At 47.4% G+C, this 17,985-nt stretch overlaps 1 protein-coding gene across 4 annotated transcripts in view; it reads left to right on the forward strand.

Moving 5' to 3' along the window:
- The window catches only part of PHACTR1 (phosphatase and actin regulator 1), a 320,885-nt gene that overhangs the window by 247,978 nt on the left and 54,922 nt on the right, over positions 1-17,985 (forward strand). For 3 of the 4 annotated variants that reach the window (XM_038768071.1, XM_038768072.1, XM_038768073.1), the window contains 2 exons: positions 7,701-7,868; positions 10,097-10,303. In XM_038768071.1, coding sequence (XP_038623999.1) covers positions 7,701-7,868; positions 10,097-10,303 — 375 coding nt within the window. The remainder of the gene's footprint in view (positions 1-7,700; positions 7,869-10,096; positions 10,304-17,985) is intronic. The other variant, XM_038768074.1, reaches the window with a different exon arrangement.

Raw genomic sequence — 17,985 nt, forward strand, 5'->3', positions numbered from 1 at the left:
TCATGTCACAAACGAAGAAAGGGTTGATTCCCACCTTCCTCCACATTTGGCTTTGACTACTCCAAGCGATGCTTCCTCCAACATATGTTGAAGTGTGAGCTCTGAGACTCAGCCCTAAAAAGCATCCTCCCCCTGCCTTAAGAGATGGATAAAGTCTGGCAGTGTATTCAGACAATACCAGTACAGGCGGGTGTGTGATCTCTGCATTAGTATACGTCAGTGCTCATTCCCCAAAGACTGTGTCTGAACGTGAAGAACCTGAGAGTGGGAGGAAAAGAAAATATGATGAACAGATGGACTAGTTCCAGCTGTTTATTTAATAGCATTAAATGAACCGGTCTTGTTTTTAACTTTTTTTTATGTTATTTGTTAAAGCGCTTACAATATGCTAGGCACTGTAGTAAGTCCTGGGGTAGATACAAGCTGATTAGGTTGGACACAGTCCAAGTCCCACATGGGGCTCACAGTCTTAATCCCCATTTTACAGATTGACAAGCTGTCAATCACGAGGGTATGGGCCAATCAAGAGGTCCTGGGACTCTATTCGTCTGCTCCCTTGTCTGTAGCATCCCAATCTAGAGCTCTTCGGGTCTACTGAGATGAGTTTCCCAAAGAAATAGGTTTCGCCAAGACCCTCTTTTGTAAGCAGCATGGCCTGGTAGATAGAGCATAAGCCTGAGAGTCAGAAGGACCCAAGTTCTAATCCATGCTCTGCCACTTGTCTATTATGTGACTTTGGGCAAGTCACTTAATTTCTCTGTGCCTCAGTTCTCCTGTTCTCCTTCCTACTTAGACTGTGAGCCTCATACAGGATAGGAACTTACCCAACCTAATTATTATTAAAAATAATTTTGGTATTTTTTAAGCATTTACTATGTGCCAGGCACTGTACTAAGCACTGCCGGGGAGTCAAGCAAATCAAGTCGGACACAGTCCCTGTCTCATGTGGGACTCACAGTCTCAATCCCCATCTTACAGTTGAGGTAACTGAGGAACAGAGAAGTGAAGTGATTTGCCCAAAGTCACACAGCTGACAAGTGGACACACGTGCACACAGTAAGCGCTCAATAAATATGATTGAATGAATTGTTCCTGTCCCAGCACAGTATTTGACACATAGTAAGCACTTAACAAAGACCATAAAAAGAAAAGACCAACAGAGGTTGAAGACCAGGGAAAGAGATCCTCTCATGGAAGCCTCAAGGACGGGTCTACTGGATCATGTCTCTCTAGCACTGATTTGGTCTGCACAATTGAAACACCAGTAGATGCAGGGAAGAAGACTTTCCCTTGGCACTTTGGGGATGTTTTCCCTGAAACTTTCCTCCAAAAAAACTCATTCACCTCAAGCAGCTAAGTCTGGTTAGTGTGTGAATATCTCATCAGGGGTTTGTGCTTCACCATCTACAAGGTGATGCACTTTCATCCACATGTATGTGGAGTGGAATGTTTTCCCCTCATGTTGAAATTTTGCTGTGAGCACTTTGGAGCTCTTCCTAGGCATGAATCATTTGGAAGATGTAGACATAGAGTGAACTGGTGAGGAGATGAGAACCTATGGCTACCGAAACTCTTGGTGATCCCTTGTACTCTGTGCGAAGGATCTTGTATCCTCTCACTGAAGAGTGGCTTAAGAACACTAATATCTACAACAAAATAGCAGATTTTTTTCTTAAAAAGGAAAGTGCTTGTATTTGGTGGGTGATTACACAGAGCTCCTTCTCTGGTTTCCACAGCTGCTCCAAAAGTGTAGTTTGTTTTTTGTTTTTTTTTTTTTTACTGGATTCACTTGTCAACCATAGGTGCCAACTTTTCCTTTTTAATGCAGGAGATAAAAGTCAGAGGGTTTAGGAAGGGTGTGCTTGACAAGTGACCTTAGGTGAGTCACAACTTCCTTGTGCCTCAGTTTCCTCTTCTGTCAAATGGGGATTCAATATCTGTTCCCTCTTCCCCTTAGATTGTGAGCTGCATGTGGGACAGGGACTGTGTCCCACCCAATTATCTTATATCTTCCCTCAATGCTTAGTACAGTGCTTCTCACTCAATAAGCACTTAACAAATGCCACAGTTATTATGATGAATGGTGCCTGGCAGGTTTCAAAGAGCAGGAAAGCCATCATTTAGGGTCTTTTCAGCCCCAGATGGAAACTATCAGGCCTTGTCTGAGAGCTGGAATGAATACAGCTCAAAGCACTCTTGGGACTATCAATCAATCAATCAATCAATCAATCATATTTATAGAGTGCTTACTGTGTGCAGAGCATTGTACTAAGAGCTTGGAAAGTACAAGTTAGTAACATATAGAGAGAGTCCCTACCCAACAGTGGGCTCACTGTCTAGAAGGGGGAGACAGAGAACAAAACCAAACATATTAACAAAATAAAATAAATAGAATAGATATGTATGAGTAAAATAAATAAATAAATAAATAAATAGAGTAATAAATATGCACAAACATATACACATATATACAGGTGCTGTGGGGAAGGGAAGGAGGTAAGACAGGGTGCTGGATAGGGGGAGGAGGGGGAGAGGAAGGAGGGGGCTTAGTCTGGGAAGGCCTCCTAGAGGAGGTGAGCTCTCAGTAGGGCCTTGAAGAGAGGAAGAGAGCTAGCTTGGCGGATGGGTAGAGGGAGGGCATTCCAGGCCAGGGGGATGATGTGGGCCAGGGGTCGACGGTGGGACAGGCGAGAAGGTGAGGAGATTAGCGGTAGAGGAGCGGAGGGTGTGAGCTGGGCTGTAGAAGGAGAGAAGGCAGGTGAGGTAGGAGGGGGTGAGGTGATGGAGAGCCTTGAAGCCAAGGGTGAGGAGCTTCTGCCTGATGCGCAGTTTGATTGGTATCACACTTGCGGAGTTCCAATCTCTGCTTATCAATTGTGCTCATCACTCAACAAATCCATCAGTGGTATTTATTGAGCATTCACTGTGTGCAGAGCACTGTACTGTACACAGGGCACCCTAACACACATTCTGACCTGTTCTCCCCGCCTACTTGAAGAGGTAAGGCTGCTGATCAGCTACCCAGAGAGGGATTCTCCTCACCCGATTGAAGCCATAGTCTTAATCAGAAGATGAAGGGTTACACCGATTATCCCATTCATGGTCAGGATTGGGGTACACGTCTAGAGCCTCTAAAAGGAGGAATGCAGTGTGGCTTCTCATTGAACATCTTTGATTTTCGTTAGGTATTTGGAATGGGAGATAACATTTTATCACAGATACTTAGGTGCTTGGAAATTGTGAAGAGTTAGAAATATTACAAGGTGATCTTAGTTTTGATCATAAGCACAAATGGAAGCTAATGAAATTGGCTGCTTTGTGCAGAGACTACATTTTTATTCTGACATTAAAAGAAAAAACCTGATATTTAAATTGAAAGGTCACCAGCTTTGAAAATATACTGTATGTATTTTCTGTATTGGGCAGAAAGGAGATGTGGCCTTATACGTCTCTTAAATCATGTACTTATCTCAGTGCAAATTTAGAGGTTAGATAGAAACTTGTTTCTCACTTCCTGCATTCTCCGCTGACATTTATTACAGTTTTCTTTCTCTGGGGTCCCTGTTGTGTCCAAGAATCCTCCTAGAAAAACAAACCCTATGAGCTGAGGATAGAGGGCAATTCTGTTTTAAGCAAGTTCACTTCTCTACAGTCAGATAGATCAGTTTCCATCTACTAAATACAAACCAAGGAAGTTGTAAGTGCTCAGAACACCTCTGGGGAAGTGACAGATCACCCCAAAAATGGCAACAGGGAGAAGAGTACTCTAATAATAATAACAACAATAATAATAATAATAATAATAATAATAATAATAACATTGTCTCACTTTTCCCGTCTTCCTTTTCCACTCCATCCAAACTGCTGCCGCATTATTCCAAGCAGTTATCCTAACTTGCCTTGATTACTGTATCAGCCTCCTGCTGTCCTCTCTACCTCCTGTCTCGCCCCACTCCAGTCCATACTTCACTCTGTTACCCGGATCATTTTTTCTACAAAAACGCTCGGTCCGTGTTTCCCTACTCCTCACAAACCTCCAGTGGTTGCCCATTCACAAAAGAAAAGAGTTGGTTTGCCCTTCGTTTTCATAAAGGGAACCCATTACAAATTTCAAAGTCAAATAGCTCACTTCTGAGTTTTTACGTAAAACTGGAATTCATTTTCTCAGGCAGTAGATTTTCCCTTCCAAAGATCCTTTGGGTCTGATGGAATTTCCCTGTCTTTTCCGTCGTTAATACTGTCCTCAGAGTGTAAACTCCTACTTTCTACATGTCTCATGCCTGCATCTGGAAATTGAAATGTGCTTTGGAGTCCCTGGAAACTCAAACCTAAATTACAAGAATCCTTTAATATAGATGATTTTAATTTGTTTAAGCACTTAGAGAAATAGTAAAAGATTTATTTTGGGAACTAGTGGAGGGTAGGTTTAAAAGAGCTGTATTCAAATGCGCATGAGCTTGATTTCAGATATGCAGCTAATCATAGGCTTCATCTCACAGGATGGGTAGCAATTATTGTAATTATGGTATTTGTTAAGCACTTACTATTTGCGAGGCACTGTACTAAGCCCTGGGGTAGACACAAGCTATTCAGGTTGGACACAGTTCCTGTCCAGCATTGGGGCTTACTGTCTTAAGACCCATTTTACAGATGAGGTAACTGAGGCACAGAGAAGTTAAATGACTTGCCCAAGGGGGTGCCCAATGCCTATCTCATTTGATTTGCTACTTGTATGCTTTCTTAGCAGTGGGCTGCTGGATTTGTTTAAGTGCTGGTGAGCTAGATATGTTTTGCTAATTTGTGAGGCTGTAGGGATTTGGGGTTTGTTTTCATTTTTCATATAGCGCTTTAATTTTCCCAAAGGGTTTCACATCAACTATGTCATTTTATCCTTCTAATACCCCTGTAAGGTACAGAGAAGCGGGTGTCATCCCCATTTTACAGACTAGGAAACTGCAGCACAGAGAAGGTAAAGGACGCGCCCAGTGTCACATAGCAGGCCAGTGACATGACCTGGGACTAGCACCCGGGTCTTCTGACTCCCAGTGACATCAAATATCTGGGGGCTTTTTGTTGTGGTATTCATTAAGCACTTACTATACATCTGACACTATACTAAGCACTAGGGTATATACAAGATATATACCCCAAGGCTGGGCACAGTCCCTTGCCCCATCTAGGGCTCACCGTCTTAATCCCCATTTTACAGATAAGGTAACTGAGGCCCAGAGAAGAGAAGTGACCTCCCCTCTTGCCCTCACACAACAGATAAGTGGCAGAGCTGGGTTTGGAGCTCAGGTCCTTCTGACTGTCAGGCCTGTGCTCTATCCATTAGGTCCCACTGTTTCTCTATAGATGAATTCTATGTATGCTTTCTCTAGGTAAACAGAATTGAATTTGTCAAACCAGAGACGATTTTCACCTCTCCTACATTCCATTCACTTACATTATCTCTTTGCTCTCCATCTGGTGAAAGGATAAATGGCTAAAAAGCCCTTAGGGAAAACAGATGGAAAGTCCTTAACCTTTAGGGGAGAGGAGAAAATTTAAATAAAAGATCTTGTTCCAGTTTCTTTCTCTGCTCCATACCTCACTGCTCCTTGGAAGTCTGAGAGGGCACAGGGGTCACACTATTCCAGAAGTTGAAGGGCAATCCAAAAAAGCAGCCAAATAGCAATTCTCATGCTCAGATTCAGCCACCTCATTTGGTTTTTTCCTAGAGCGTTTCTGTTGAAAGGCCTTTCAGGCCTTCCCAGACTGAGCCCCCTCCTTCCTCTCCCCCTCCTCCCCTTCCCCATCCCCCTGCCTTACCTCCTTCCCCTCCCCACAACACCTGTATATATGTATATATGTTTGTATGTATTTATTACTCTATTTATTTATTTTATTTGTACATATTTATTCTATTTATTTTATTTTGTTAATATGTTCTGTTTTGTTGTCTGTCTCCCCCTTCTATTCATTCATTCATTCAATCGCATTTATTGAGCGCTTAGTGTGTGCAGAGCATTGTACTAAGCGCTTGGAAAGTACAAGTTGGCCACACATAGAGATGGTCCCTACCCAACAGTGGACTCACAGCCTAGAAGACTGTGCCCCACAGCTCCTTCTAGACTGTGAGCCCGCTGTTGGGTAGGGACCGTCTCTATATGTTGTCAACTTGTACTTCCCAAGCACTTAGTACAGTGCTCTGCACACAGTAAGTGCTCAATAAAAACGATTGAATGAATGAATGTTGATTCTGGGAGCCCTGCCATTATTTATAATAATAATAATTTTTGTTCAGCACCTATTATGTGATCTAGACTGCAAACTCCTTCTGCACAGGGAATGTGTCTATCAACTCTGTTATTTTGTACTCTTCCAAGTGCCTAATATGTTGCTGTGCCCACAGTAAGGGCTCAAGCATGGCTCAGTGGAAAGAGCCCGGGCTTTGGAGTCAGAGGTCATGAGTTCAAATCCCAGCTCCACCAATTGTCAGCTATGTGACTTTGGGCAAGTCACTTCACTTCTCTGGGCCTCAGTTACCTCATCTGTCAAATGGGGATGAAGATTGTGAGCCCCCCGTGGGACAACCTGATCACCTTGTTACCTCCCCAGCGCTTAGAACAGTGCTTTGCACATAGTAAGCACTTACTAAATACCATCATTATTATTAGTAGTATTAACAAATACCACTGATTGATTGATATGAACAGCAGTGTACTAAGCTCTGGGGTAGATACAAGATTACCAGACTTGACCCAATCCATGACCCGTGCAAGGCTCAAAGTCTAAAGGGGTGGGAGAACAGGTATCAAATATCCATTTTACAGAGGAGGAAACTGAGGCACAGAGAACTGAAATGACTTGCCAAAGGTCACGTGGCAGATCAGTGGCTGAACCAGGATTAGAACCCAGGTCCTCTGACTCACAGGCCATTGCTCTTTCCTCTATGTCACACTGCTTCTTCATTTATATAACCTTTGAAGCCTTCTGTTGTAGACTTCCATTTCCCGTTTCCTTATGCGTCACTGCAATGTTGGTGGTTTGAGGGGATTTCTTCTGTAAATTGACATTTTTAATTCCAAAACACAACCAGTCCCACAGCAAATGTCTCCAGGAACAAAGTGCCAAATCCAATGCCCAGATACCATTTCAGATTACCATAGAGAAGCAACGTGGCTTAGTGGAAAGAGCATGGGCTTGGGAGTCAGAGGTCATGAGTTCTAATCCTGACTCTGCCACTTGTCAGCCGTGTGACTATGGGCAAGTCACTTAACTTCTCTGTGCCTCAGTTATCTCATCTGCAGAATGAGCATTAATACCATGAGCCCCACATGGAACAACCCGATAACCTTGTATCTATCCCAGCACTTAGAATATTCAGTCAGTTGCATTTATTGAGGGCTTACTGTGTGCAGAGCACTGTACTAAGCTCTTGGGAAGTACAAGTTGGCAACATATAGAGCTGGTCCCTACCCAACAATGGGCTCACAGTCTAGAAGGAGGAGACAGACAACAAAATAAAACATGTGGACAGGTGTCAAGTCATCAGAACAGTGCTTGGCACATAGTAGGTGCTTAACAAATACCATCATTATTATTATTTCACCACTTTCTTGGCTTTGGTAGGGCTCAACTGGGGTTTCTGGGCCCACCAAACAATACCTTTTGCAGCTCTTTTAACCATGTATGTTGCTTTTTTCCAACGGTGCCAGACGGGGAACTGTCCGGATTGAGTGGAGAAGGATCACTGGAGAACGGACAGGCCTTGAGCACGAGCCAGCTCTCGCTCCCAGCCCTGTCAGAGATGGAGCCAGTTCCGATGCCCAGGGATCCCTGTTCCTACGAGGTGCTCCAACCCTCGGACATCATGGATGGGGCAGGTAATATCCCCCTTCTTTCACTCAGCACCAAGGCTAGCCCTGCTCTTCCTCGCCGGTGTGGTGAGGCTAAGTGGGTCCATTTAGGTTGCGTCTGGTTTCCATCTCTTCTCCTGGGAAGGAGGGACTGGGTTGAGAAGGAGGTGACACCTTTTCAGAGCAATTGTGGACATCAAAGAAACTTAGCTCCTGCGAGACAATAGCATGAGCCGTCTCTGTTTCTGGTCTGGTGGGTTAATCGATTGATTTGATTTTTTTATTTTAGTTTAATCTTTATGTCTGTAAAGAGGAAATGCCTTTCTTGGAAACGTCACTTGTGAAAAATGGGATGCTGGAACTTGCTGAGTCAGGCTTCTGTTGTGACAGAAGAGTCTATAGTATAACTTACCTTTTGGGTAAGCCATGTTCTTTGATGTGCTTCCGAAAGGATTTCCAGAATCTGGCTGGGTTGTTCTGTATGCAGGCGGGCTTTGAATCTCTCAGTAATATCTTCCTGTATGCCCAGTATTAGAAGGATGATTGGGGCAGGAAATGATGAATAACTTAGAATCTATTGATAATAATAATAATAATAATAATAGTGCTATTTATTAAGCACTTCCTATGTGCTAAGCACTGTTCTAAGTGCTGGGGAGGTTACAAGGTGATCAGGCTGTCCCATGGGGGACTCACAGTCTTAATCCCCATTTTACAGATGTGGTAATTGAGGCACAGAGAAGTTGTGACTTGCCCAAAGTCACACAGCTGACAATTGGCAGAGTCAGGATTTAAACCCATGACCTCTGCCTCCAAAGCCCGTGCTCTTTCCCTTGAGCCAAGCTGTTTCTCTATTGAGGGAACTCAACCATCCCTGATACAGGAAAGTAGAGATTTATAGTGGTTTATATTTAAAGGACCTAATAGAATGTAAGCTCCTTGAGGGCAGGGAACCTGACTTTTCCTCCCTGTGACACACCAGAACCTCTCACAGGATGGGAGCAAAAACTACAAAAGGAGAGGGCGGAGTGTCCCAAAAGGGTATCTCGAAACTCTAGTCTCTGGTCAGGGTGATTCAAATTTACTTAATTAACTGTGTCCATTGTGTGGAGGGGAGAGACTTCAGCGGGTGCAGAACAGGGTGGCTTGTAATACTTGATTCTACAGGGAACACCACCACCAAATCCTAGAAAGAGAAGCATGGCTTTCAGTATGGCTTCCATTGTGATAGAATAGGAGATTGATGGAACCTAGGGAGAGAATTCTGTGCTTCCCTTAGGATCCTGCTTCTTGGTGCCATGAATCCCATCCAAGTAAGAGCTGTTATACATTTGAACTTCCCAGTTGAGCTATAGCATCTCAGAAGGACCTGGGTTGTTCTGGCTCCTGGTTCTTCCAATAATGGAACCCCAGGATTTCACAAATGTAACTGACTCCATGGGTACGGAAAGGGAGCGTGGACTGGCTCACAGTAGAGTCGGCTGCCTGTTCTGTAGTCTCTCCTTAAAGCCAGAGGGTGGCCTGACCTCTTTGAAATGGCCAACGTTCAGTTTAAGGAAGCTGAAAGTGCTTCTGATGGACAGTGAAGAAGGAAGGGGTGCTGATGAAGAGTCTTCTCCCCTTTGGGGAAGAGCACATCTGTTTTCTCAAAGTGGGCAGGAATGAGATCCATTGGGATTGTTGAGGATTTGGGTTATTATCATGACGGTAGCAATTCAGCTTCAGTTTAGGAGCCTCGAGGTGGATTTTAGAGGTCTACATCATGTGGTACACAGTCCATCTGCCACTCCACCACCCCTGGTGGGCTTGAACCGTTACTGACCAGTCCAGAATGGGGAAAAGGGAAGCTGATTGAGACAGCTGAGAGAACTCTCTTCAGCCCTGCTCTCTGCTCAAGAAGGGAGGCAGGATGATTCAGATGGGTTTAAAAGACTAATAAACACAGTTCCAACAGTCTGGACTCTCAAAACATTATGTTCCCAGAGAATTTGGCTTCTAACTCTGAAAAGGCTTTTGATTGTGTTTTAAAAAATTTTCTCTTCTTTCTTTCTCTCTCTCTCTCTTTCTCCTGCATTTCTGTTTCTCTCTTTAATCTCTCTTAGTCCATCTATGTTCTATGCCATTTTGAGCGATAGCTGCTCTTGGTCATGTTGATAGCCTGTGTCGCTGTGCTGCATTCCTTGTCCTGTCAACTGCTAGTTCCTGCTGCTTTGCTTGTAATGTTGTTGCATCTATGATGTGGTTGTGTCCTCCAGTGTCTGAAGAAAGCCCCTCAGCTAATGAACCTGGAGCCCTCCTGTCCCAAGATCCTTCAGCCAAACCAGTCCTGCTACTTCCCCCCAAAAAACCAGTTGCTTGCCCCAGAGACCATGACGACAACTCAGTTGAGCTGCTGTCCCTTTTCAAGCAGCCCCCTGCCCTGCCTCCTAAACTCATTACCAGGATTCCCAATCATTTGACTGGTAAGTACAGAGGTCCTGAGAACTTGGTATCTCTTCCTGTTTCCATCCTTTACAGGATAATAAAGGGGTCCCTTGGAAAAGTCATCCTGGGAGCTGATTAAGTGCTTATGTGTTCACCCATCTGTGGCCTAGGTTCTGTTGATGAGCATTTGATGTGCACGTGCCCGGTACCTCTGAGACAGGGTGTTCCAAGTCCTCATCTACCTGCAAGTGTGTACTTGTGTGTTATTGTTATGAACAATCCTTAACTGTATACCTAGGTGGGCTTTATTTTTTATTTAGCTATGTTCACTCAGAAAAATAGAACACACATGCCTTTTTCTTATCCTAAAAGTTTCCATTTGGTTGGGTTTGCCTCTTTTCTCAGCATATTCTCTACTAAAAGTTAAGACTTATTTATTTGCACTGCATTTAGTGTTATTGTTGGTGATTACTTCTTCCAACTAAGATGGTAACCTTTGCTGAAAAGATTTGGGAACTTTAAGCCTTGAACTGCATACCTCTCTCTACTTTTCATATAGTAAATGAATGGAGCCACAGTATTTTTGGAGGGACATTATCTTTAATGCCATAATAATAGACGAATGAGATAATGAATCAGAACTGTAATCAGAGGAAAGATGACTTCAGGGAGTCATTTCTGAAAATGGATTTTATAGTATCATCTTGTGTTTGTATTGTATCCCTCTTCTATAAGGCCCTAATGAACTTCTCAACAACCTGGACGGTTAGGTATGGTATACATTAATGGAGTACTGTGGGCTGAGCACTGACATTAGAATTCAAGATAGTCAGACATGATCCCAGTCCCACAAAAGTCTCCCAGTCTTACAAGAAGTGACACACACATCACACCATGTGGCCTTGCTGCTCCCGGAAGGATCCTCTCCTCAGAGCGCGCCGCCATAGATGCCCGGGACTCCGTTCCCGAGAGGCCTGCCCGCCATCACACTGCGTGGCCCCTGCTGCTCCCGGAAGGCTCCCCTCCTCCAAGAGCACCTATAGACGCCCACTGCTTCCACCCCCTGCTTCCACCCCCCCCACACACTTAAGCGACCTTCCTTAAAGTGCCCCCCATCCCCCCGCTTCCCTGTCTGGTCCTGATTGACTCTCCCCCCATGCCCCCCACCCCACGTAAAAGGCCCTTGTTAGCACCATGTTACATTAAGGACAACCTCATTGGCACCTCTTCAGCCCTCCCATGCTAGTTGGCTGTTCGCTCCTCTCCCCAGGTATCTCTGCTCCCTGACCCCCCTTAACAGGCCCACCCTACTCCAGCACATAACAGTTTGTATCTGCTCTCTCTGATATCATTATCTGCCAATTTTATTATTGCCATAGCATATTGATTGTTTAACTACACCCTGTGATGCCGTCGCCTACTTATATCATTGCTACTGTTTTATTGCTTCTGCATCTCAATTGTTAACCTCCTGCTGTATTGTCACTCGCCCTGTTGACCTCACCATGAACTTTCAATTCCCTTGCTCCCAACTGCCATTCCCATTCATCACCTTCCCCTTCCCCTCTCTGACCCAGCTTTTTCCCTCCCTCTCCCCCACCAAGACCACTCCCTCTCACCCCCTACCAAGGATCCCTCTGTACCAGTGCCAGTCCTCCAATCCTCCCTCCCGGCCCCCTCCCTCCCCTTCTCCCCACCCCCACCCCATCCCAGTTCTCCTTTCCCATCGCCACCCCTCTTCCCACTCTCCCCGCCCAGGCCCCCGCCAACTCATCCCAATCCAAACCCTCCCCACTCCTCGCACCCTTCCCCCTCCCTCCCCTCCCTCGACGGCTGCTGCCAAGTGTGGCATCTGGAACCCCTGCTACGTTTTAAGTAAGATCCCTTTCATCCTGGACCTATTCCTTTCCAGCTCTCTACTCCGCCTCGCCCTAACTGAAACATGGCCGTCTCCGGACGACACGGTCTCTTCTGCTGCTCTCTCCAGTGGAGGCCTCTTCTTCTCCCACTCCCCCAGACTCACCGGAAAAGGAGGAGGTGTCGGTTTCCTTCTCACCCCCCAATGTCGCTTTCGCACTATCCCTCCTCCCCCTTCCCTTTCCTTCCCTTCCTTTGAAGCCCACATTATTCGCCTCTACCACCCCCTCCAGATTCTTGTAGCCGTCATCTACCGCCCTCCCGGCCCCACTTCCGACTTCCTTAACGATTTTGACCCCTTCCTCACCTTCCTTCTCTCCTTCTCCATGCCCACTCTGATCCTCGGAGACTTCAATATCCACATGGATACCTCTAACGACTCCTCTGCCGCCCGCCTTCTATCTCTCCTTGACGCTGCCAACCTCTTCCTCCACCCCACCTCACCCACTCACCAACTTGGTCATACCCTCGACCTCATCATCTCCTATCACTGCACTCTGTCCACCTCACCAACTCTGAAATCCCTCTCTCTGATCATAATCTTCTCGCCTGCCTCCTCACTCACACTCCTTTCCCCTGTAAATCCATATTACTCCCTCACAGAGATCTCCGCTCTCTTGACCCCATCCATCCTTCGGAGCGCCTCACACCCCACCTTGCCGCCCTCTCCTCTCTACCCAGTCTTGATGATCAGATTACTGCTCTCAACTCTACCCTTTCTACTCAGCTAGATTCACTCGCTTCCCTTTCCCTTCGCCGCGCTCGTACCACTAACTCATAGCCCTGGATCACAGCCACTGTCCGCCTCCTTTGCTCTTATGCTCGAGCTGCTGAACGCTGCTGGCAAAAGTCTAAACACCATGCCAACCTCGTTCACTTCAAGTTTATCCTTTCATGCCTTAACTCAGTCCTCTCCTCTGCCTCTCCTTTTAGACTGTGAGCCCACTGTTGGGTAGGGACTGTCTCTATATGTTGCCAATTTGTACTTCCCAAGCACTTAGTACAGTGCTCTGCACATAGTAAGCACTCAATAAATACGATTGATGATGATGATGATGATGCCAGACAAAACTATTTCTCCTCCCTTATTGACACCCATGCCCATTGCCCCTGCCAGCTCTTCCGTACATTCAACTCCCTTGTCAGGCCCCCGGTTCCTCCCCCTCCTCCTTCCCTCACCCCCAACGATCTGGCCTCCCACTTCATTGACAAAATTAAATCCATCAGGTCCGACCTCCCCAAAGTCACTTCCCCCCTCTTCTCCAACCCCCCGGCTCTCAACACTCTCTGTTACTCTCCCATCCTTCCCAGCAGTATCCTCAGAGGAGCTCTCCTCCCTCCTCTCAAGTGCTACTCCGGCCAGCTGTGCTTCTGACCCCATTCCCTCTCATCTCATGAAATCTCTCGTTCCATCCCTTAACTTCGATCTTCAACCGCTCACTCTCCACTGGTTCCTTCCCCTCTGCCTTCAAACATGCCCATGTCTCTCCCATCCTAAAAAAACCCTCTCTTGACCCCACCTCAACTTCTAGTTATCGCCCCATATCCCTCCTACCATTCCTTTCCAAATTCCTTGAACGAGTTGTCTACACTCGCTGCCTCGAGTTCCTCAACAACAACACTCTCCTCGACCCCCTCCAGTCTGGCTTCCGTCCCCTACATTCCATGGAAACTGCCCTCTCAAAGGTCACCAATGACCTCCTGCTTGCCAAATCCAATGGCTCCTACTCTATCCTAATCCTCCTCGACCTCTCAGCTGCCTTCGACACTGTGGACCACCCCCTTCTCCTCAACATGCTATCTGACCTTGGCTTCACAGACTCCGTCCTCTCCCGGTTCTCCTCTTCAATCAATCAATCAATCAATCAATCAATCGTATTTATTGAGCGCTTACTATGTGCAGAGCACTGTACTAAGCGCTTGGGAAGTACAAATTGGCAACACATAGAGACAGTCCCTACCCAACAGTGGGCTCACAGTCTAAAAGGGGGAGACAGAGAACAGAACCAAACATAGCAACAAAATTAAATAAATAGGATAGAAATGTACAAATAAAATAAATAAATAAATAAATAAATAGAGTAATAAATATGTACAACCATATATACATACATACAGGTGCTGTGGGGAAGGAAAGGAGGTAAGATGGGGGGATGGAGAGGGGGGCGAGGGGGAGAGGAAGGAAGGGGCTCAGTCTGGGAAGGCCTCCTGGAGGAGGTGAGCTCTCAGCAGGGCCTTGACGGGGGGGAGGGAGCTAGCTTGGCGGAGGGGCAGGGGGAGGGCATTCCAGGCCCGGGGGATGACGTGGGCCGGGGGTCGACGGCGGGACAGGCGAGAACGAGGTACAGTGAGGAGATTAGTGGCAGAGGAGCGGAGGGTGCGGGCTGGGCAGTAGAAGGAGAGAAGGGAGGTAAGGTAGGAGGGGGCAAGGTGATGGAGAGCCTTGAAGCCCAGGGTGAGGAGTTTTTGCCTGATGCGCAGATTGATTGGTAGCCACTGGAGATTTTTGAGGAGGGGAGTAATATGCTCAGAGCGTTTCTGGACAAAGATAATCCGGGCAGCAGCATGAAGTATGGATTGAAGTGGAGAGAGACACGAGGATGGGAGATCAGAGAGAAGGCTGGTGCAGTAGTCCAGATGGGATAGGATGAGAGCTTGAATGAGCAGGGTAGCAGTATGGATGGAGAGGAAAGGGCGGATCTTGGCAATGTTGCGGAGCTGAAACCGGCAGGTTTTGGTGACAGCTTGGATGTGAGGGGTGAATGAGAGGGCGGAGTCGAGGATGACACCAAGGTTGCGGGCTTGTGAGACAGGAAGGATGGCAGTGCCATCAACAGAGATGGGAAAGTCAGGGAGAGGACAAGGTTTGGGAGGGAAGACAAGGAGCTCAGTCTTCGACATGTTGAGCTTTAGGTGGCGGGCAGACATCCAGATGGAGATGTCCTGAAGGCAGGAGGAGATGCGAGCCTGGAGGGAGGGGGAGAGAGCAGGGGCAGAGATGTAGATCTGGGTGTCATCAGCGTAGAGATGATAGTTGAAGCCGTGGGAGCGAATGAGGTCACCAAGGGAGTGTGTGTAGATTGAGAACAGAAGGGGACCAAGCACTGAACCTTGGGGAACCCCCACAGTAAGAGGATGGGAGGGGGAGGAGGAGCCTGCAAAAGAGACTGAGAAAGAACGACCGGAGAGATGAGGAGAACCAGGAGAGGACGGAGTCTGTGAAGCCAAGGTCAGATAGCGTGTTGAGGAGAAGGGGGTGGTCCACAGTGTCAAAGGCAGCTGACAGGTCGAGGAGGATTAGGACAGAATATGAGCCGTTGGATTTGGCAAGCAGGAGGTCATTGGTGACCTTTGAGAGCGCAGTTTCCGTGGAATGAAGGGGACGGAAGCCAGACTGGAGGGGGTCGAGGAGGGAGTTGTTGTTGAGGAATTCGAGGCAGCGCGTGTAGACAACTCGTTCAAGGAATTTGGAAAGGAATGGTAGGAGGGATATGGGGCGATAACTAGAAGGTGAGGTGGGGTCAAGAGAGGGTTTTTTAGGATGGGAGAGACATGGGAATGTTTGAAGGCAGAGGGGAAGGAACCAGTGGAGAGTGAGCGGTTGAAGATGGAAGTTAAGGAGGGGAGAAGGGATGGAGCGAGAGATTTCATAAGATGAGAGGGAATGGGGTCAGAAGCACAGGTGGCCGGAGTAGCACTTGAGAGGACGGAGGAGAGTTCCTCTGAGGATACCTCTGGGAAGGATGGGAGAGTAGCAGAGAGTGTTGACAGCCGGGGGGGATGGAGAAAGGGGGGAAGAGACTTTGGGGAGGTCGGACCTGATGGATTTAATTTTGTTAATGAAGTAGGAGGCCAGATCGCTGGGGGTGAGGGAAGGAGGAGGGGGAGGAACCGGGGGCCTGAGAAGGGAGTTGAATGTATGGAAGAGCTGGCGGGGGTGATGGGCATGGGTGTCAATAAGGGAGGAGAAATAGTTTTGTCTGGCAGAAGAGAGGGCTGAGTTAAGGCAGGAAATGATAAACTTGAAGTGAACGAGGTTGGCATGGTGTTTAGACTTTCGCCAGCAGCGTTCGGCAGGTCGAGCATAAGAGCGAAGGAGGCGGACAGTGACAGTGATCCAGGGCTGTGGGTTAGTGGTGTGAGAGCGGCGAAGGGAAAGGGGAGCGAGTGAGTCTAGCTGAGTAGAAAGGGTAGAGTTGAGAGCAGTAATCTGATCATCAAGACTGGGTAGAGAGGAGAGGGCGGCGAGGTGGGGTGTGAGGCGCTCCGAAAGATGGGTGGGGTCCAGAGAGCGGAGATCTCTGTGAGGGAGTAATACGGATTTACAGGGGAAAGGAGTGTGAGTGAGGAGGCGGGTGAGAAGGTTATGATCAGAGAGAGGGATTACCGAGTTGGTGTATCCTCTTATCTCTCCGGTCGTTCATTCTCAGTCTCTTTTGCAGGCTCCTCCTCCCCCTCCCATCCCCTTACTGTGGGGGTTCTCCAAGGTTCAGTGCTTGGTCTCCTTCTGTTCTCGATCTACACGCACTCCCTTGGTGACCTCATTCGCTCCCACGGCTTCAACTATCATCTCTATGCTGAGGACACCCAGATCTATATCTCTGCCCCTGCTCTCTCCCCCTCTCTCCAGGCTCACATCTCCTCCTGCCTTCAGGACATCTCCATCTGGATGTCTGCCCACCACCTAAAACTCAACATGTCCAAGACTGAACTCCTTGTCTTCCCTCCCAAACCCTGCCCCCTCCCTGACTTTCCCATCTCTGTTGATGGCACTACCATCCTTCCCATCTCACAAGCCCGCAACCTTCGTGTCATCCTCGACTCTGCTCTCTCATTCACCCCTCACATCCAAGCCGTCACCAAAACCTGCCAGCCTCAGCTCTGCAACATTGCCAAGATCCTCCCTTTCCTCTCCATCCACAGCGCTACCCTTCTCGTTCAAGCTCTCATCCTATCCCATCTGGACTACTGCATCAGCCTTCTCTCTGATCTCTCATCCTCGTGTCTCTCCCCACTTCAATCCATACTTCATGCTGCTGCCCGGATTGTCTTTGTCCAGAAATGCTCTGGGCATGTTACTCCTCTCCTCAAAAATCTCCAGTGGCTACCAATCAATCTGCGCATCAGGCAGAAACTCCTCACTCTCGGCTTCAAGGCTGTCCATCACCTCTCCCCCTCCTACCTCACCTCCCTTCTCTCCTCCTACAGCCCACCCCGCACCCTCCACTCCTCTGCCGCCAATATCCTCACCGTGCCTCGGTCTCGCCTGTCTCACCATCGACCCCCGGCCCACATCATCCCCCGGGCCTGGAATGCCCTCCCTTTGCCCATCCGCCAAGCTAGCTCTCTTCCTCCCTTCAAGGCCCTACTGAGAGCTCACCTCCTCCTGGAGGCCTTCCCAGACTGAGCCCCTTCCTTCCTCTCCCCCTTGTCCCTGTCTCCATCCCCCATCTTACCTCCTTCCCTTCCCCACAGCACCTGTATATATGTATATATGTTTGTACATATTTGTTACTCTGTTTATTTATTTATCTTGCTTTTACATATCTATTCTATTTATCTTATTTTGTTAGTATGTTTGGTTTTGTTCTCTGTCTCCCTCTTTTAGACTGTGAGCCCACTGTTGGGTAGGGACTGTCTCTATATGTTCCCAACTTGTACTTCCCAAGCGCTTAGTACAGTGCTCTGCACACAGTAAGCACTCAATATATACAATTGATGATGATGGTGATGATGATGAAAGGGGGATTGTTGGCAGGCCAGGGTGAAGAGGGTTTACCAGAGAGGAGCCTGAGTCATAGAA

This window comes from Tachyglossus aculeatus, chromosome Y2 (genome assembly GCF_015852505.1).
Source record: "Tachyglossus aculeatus isolate mTacAcu1 chromosome Y2, mTacAcu1.pri, whole genome shotgun sequence".
NCBI classification, from domain to species: Eukaryota; Metazoa; Chordata; class Mammalia; order Monotremata; family Tachyglossidae; genus Tachyglossus; species Tachyglossus aculeatus.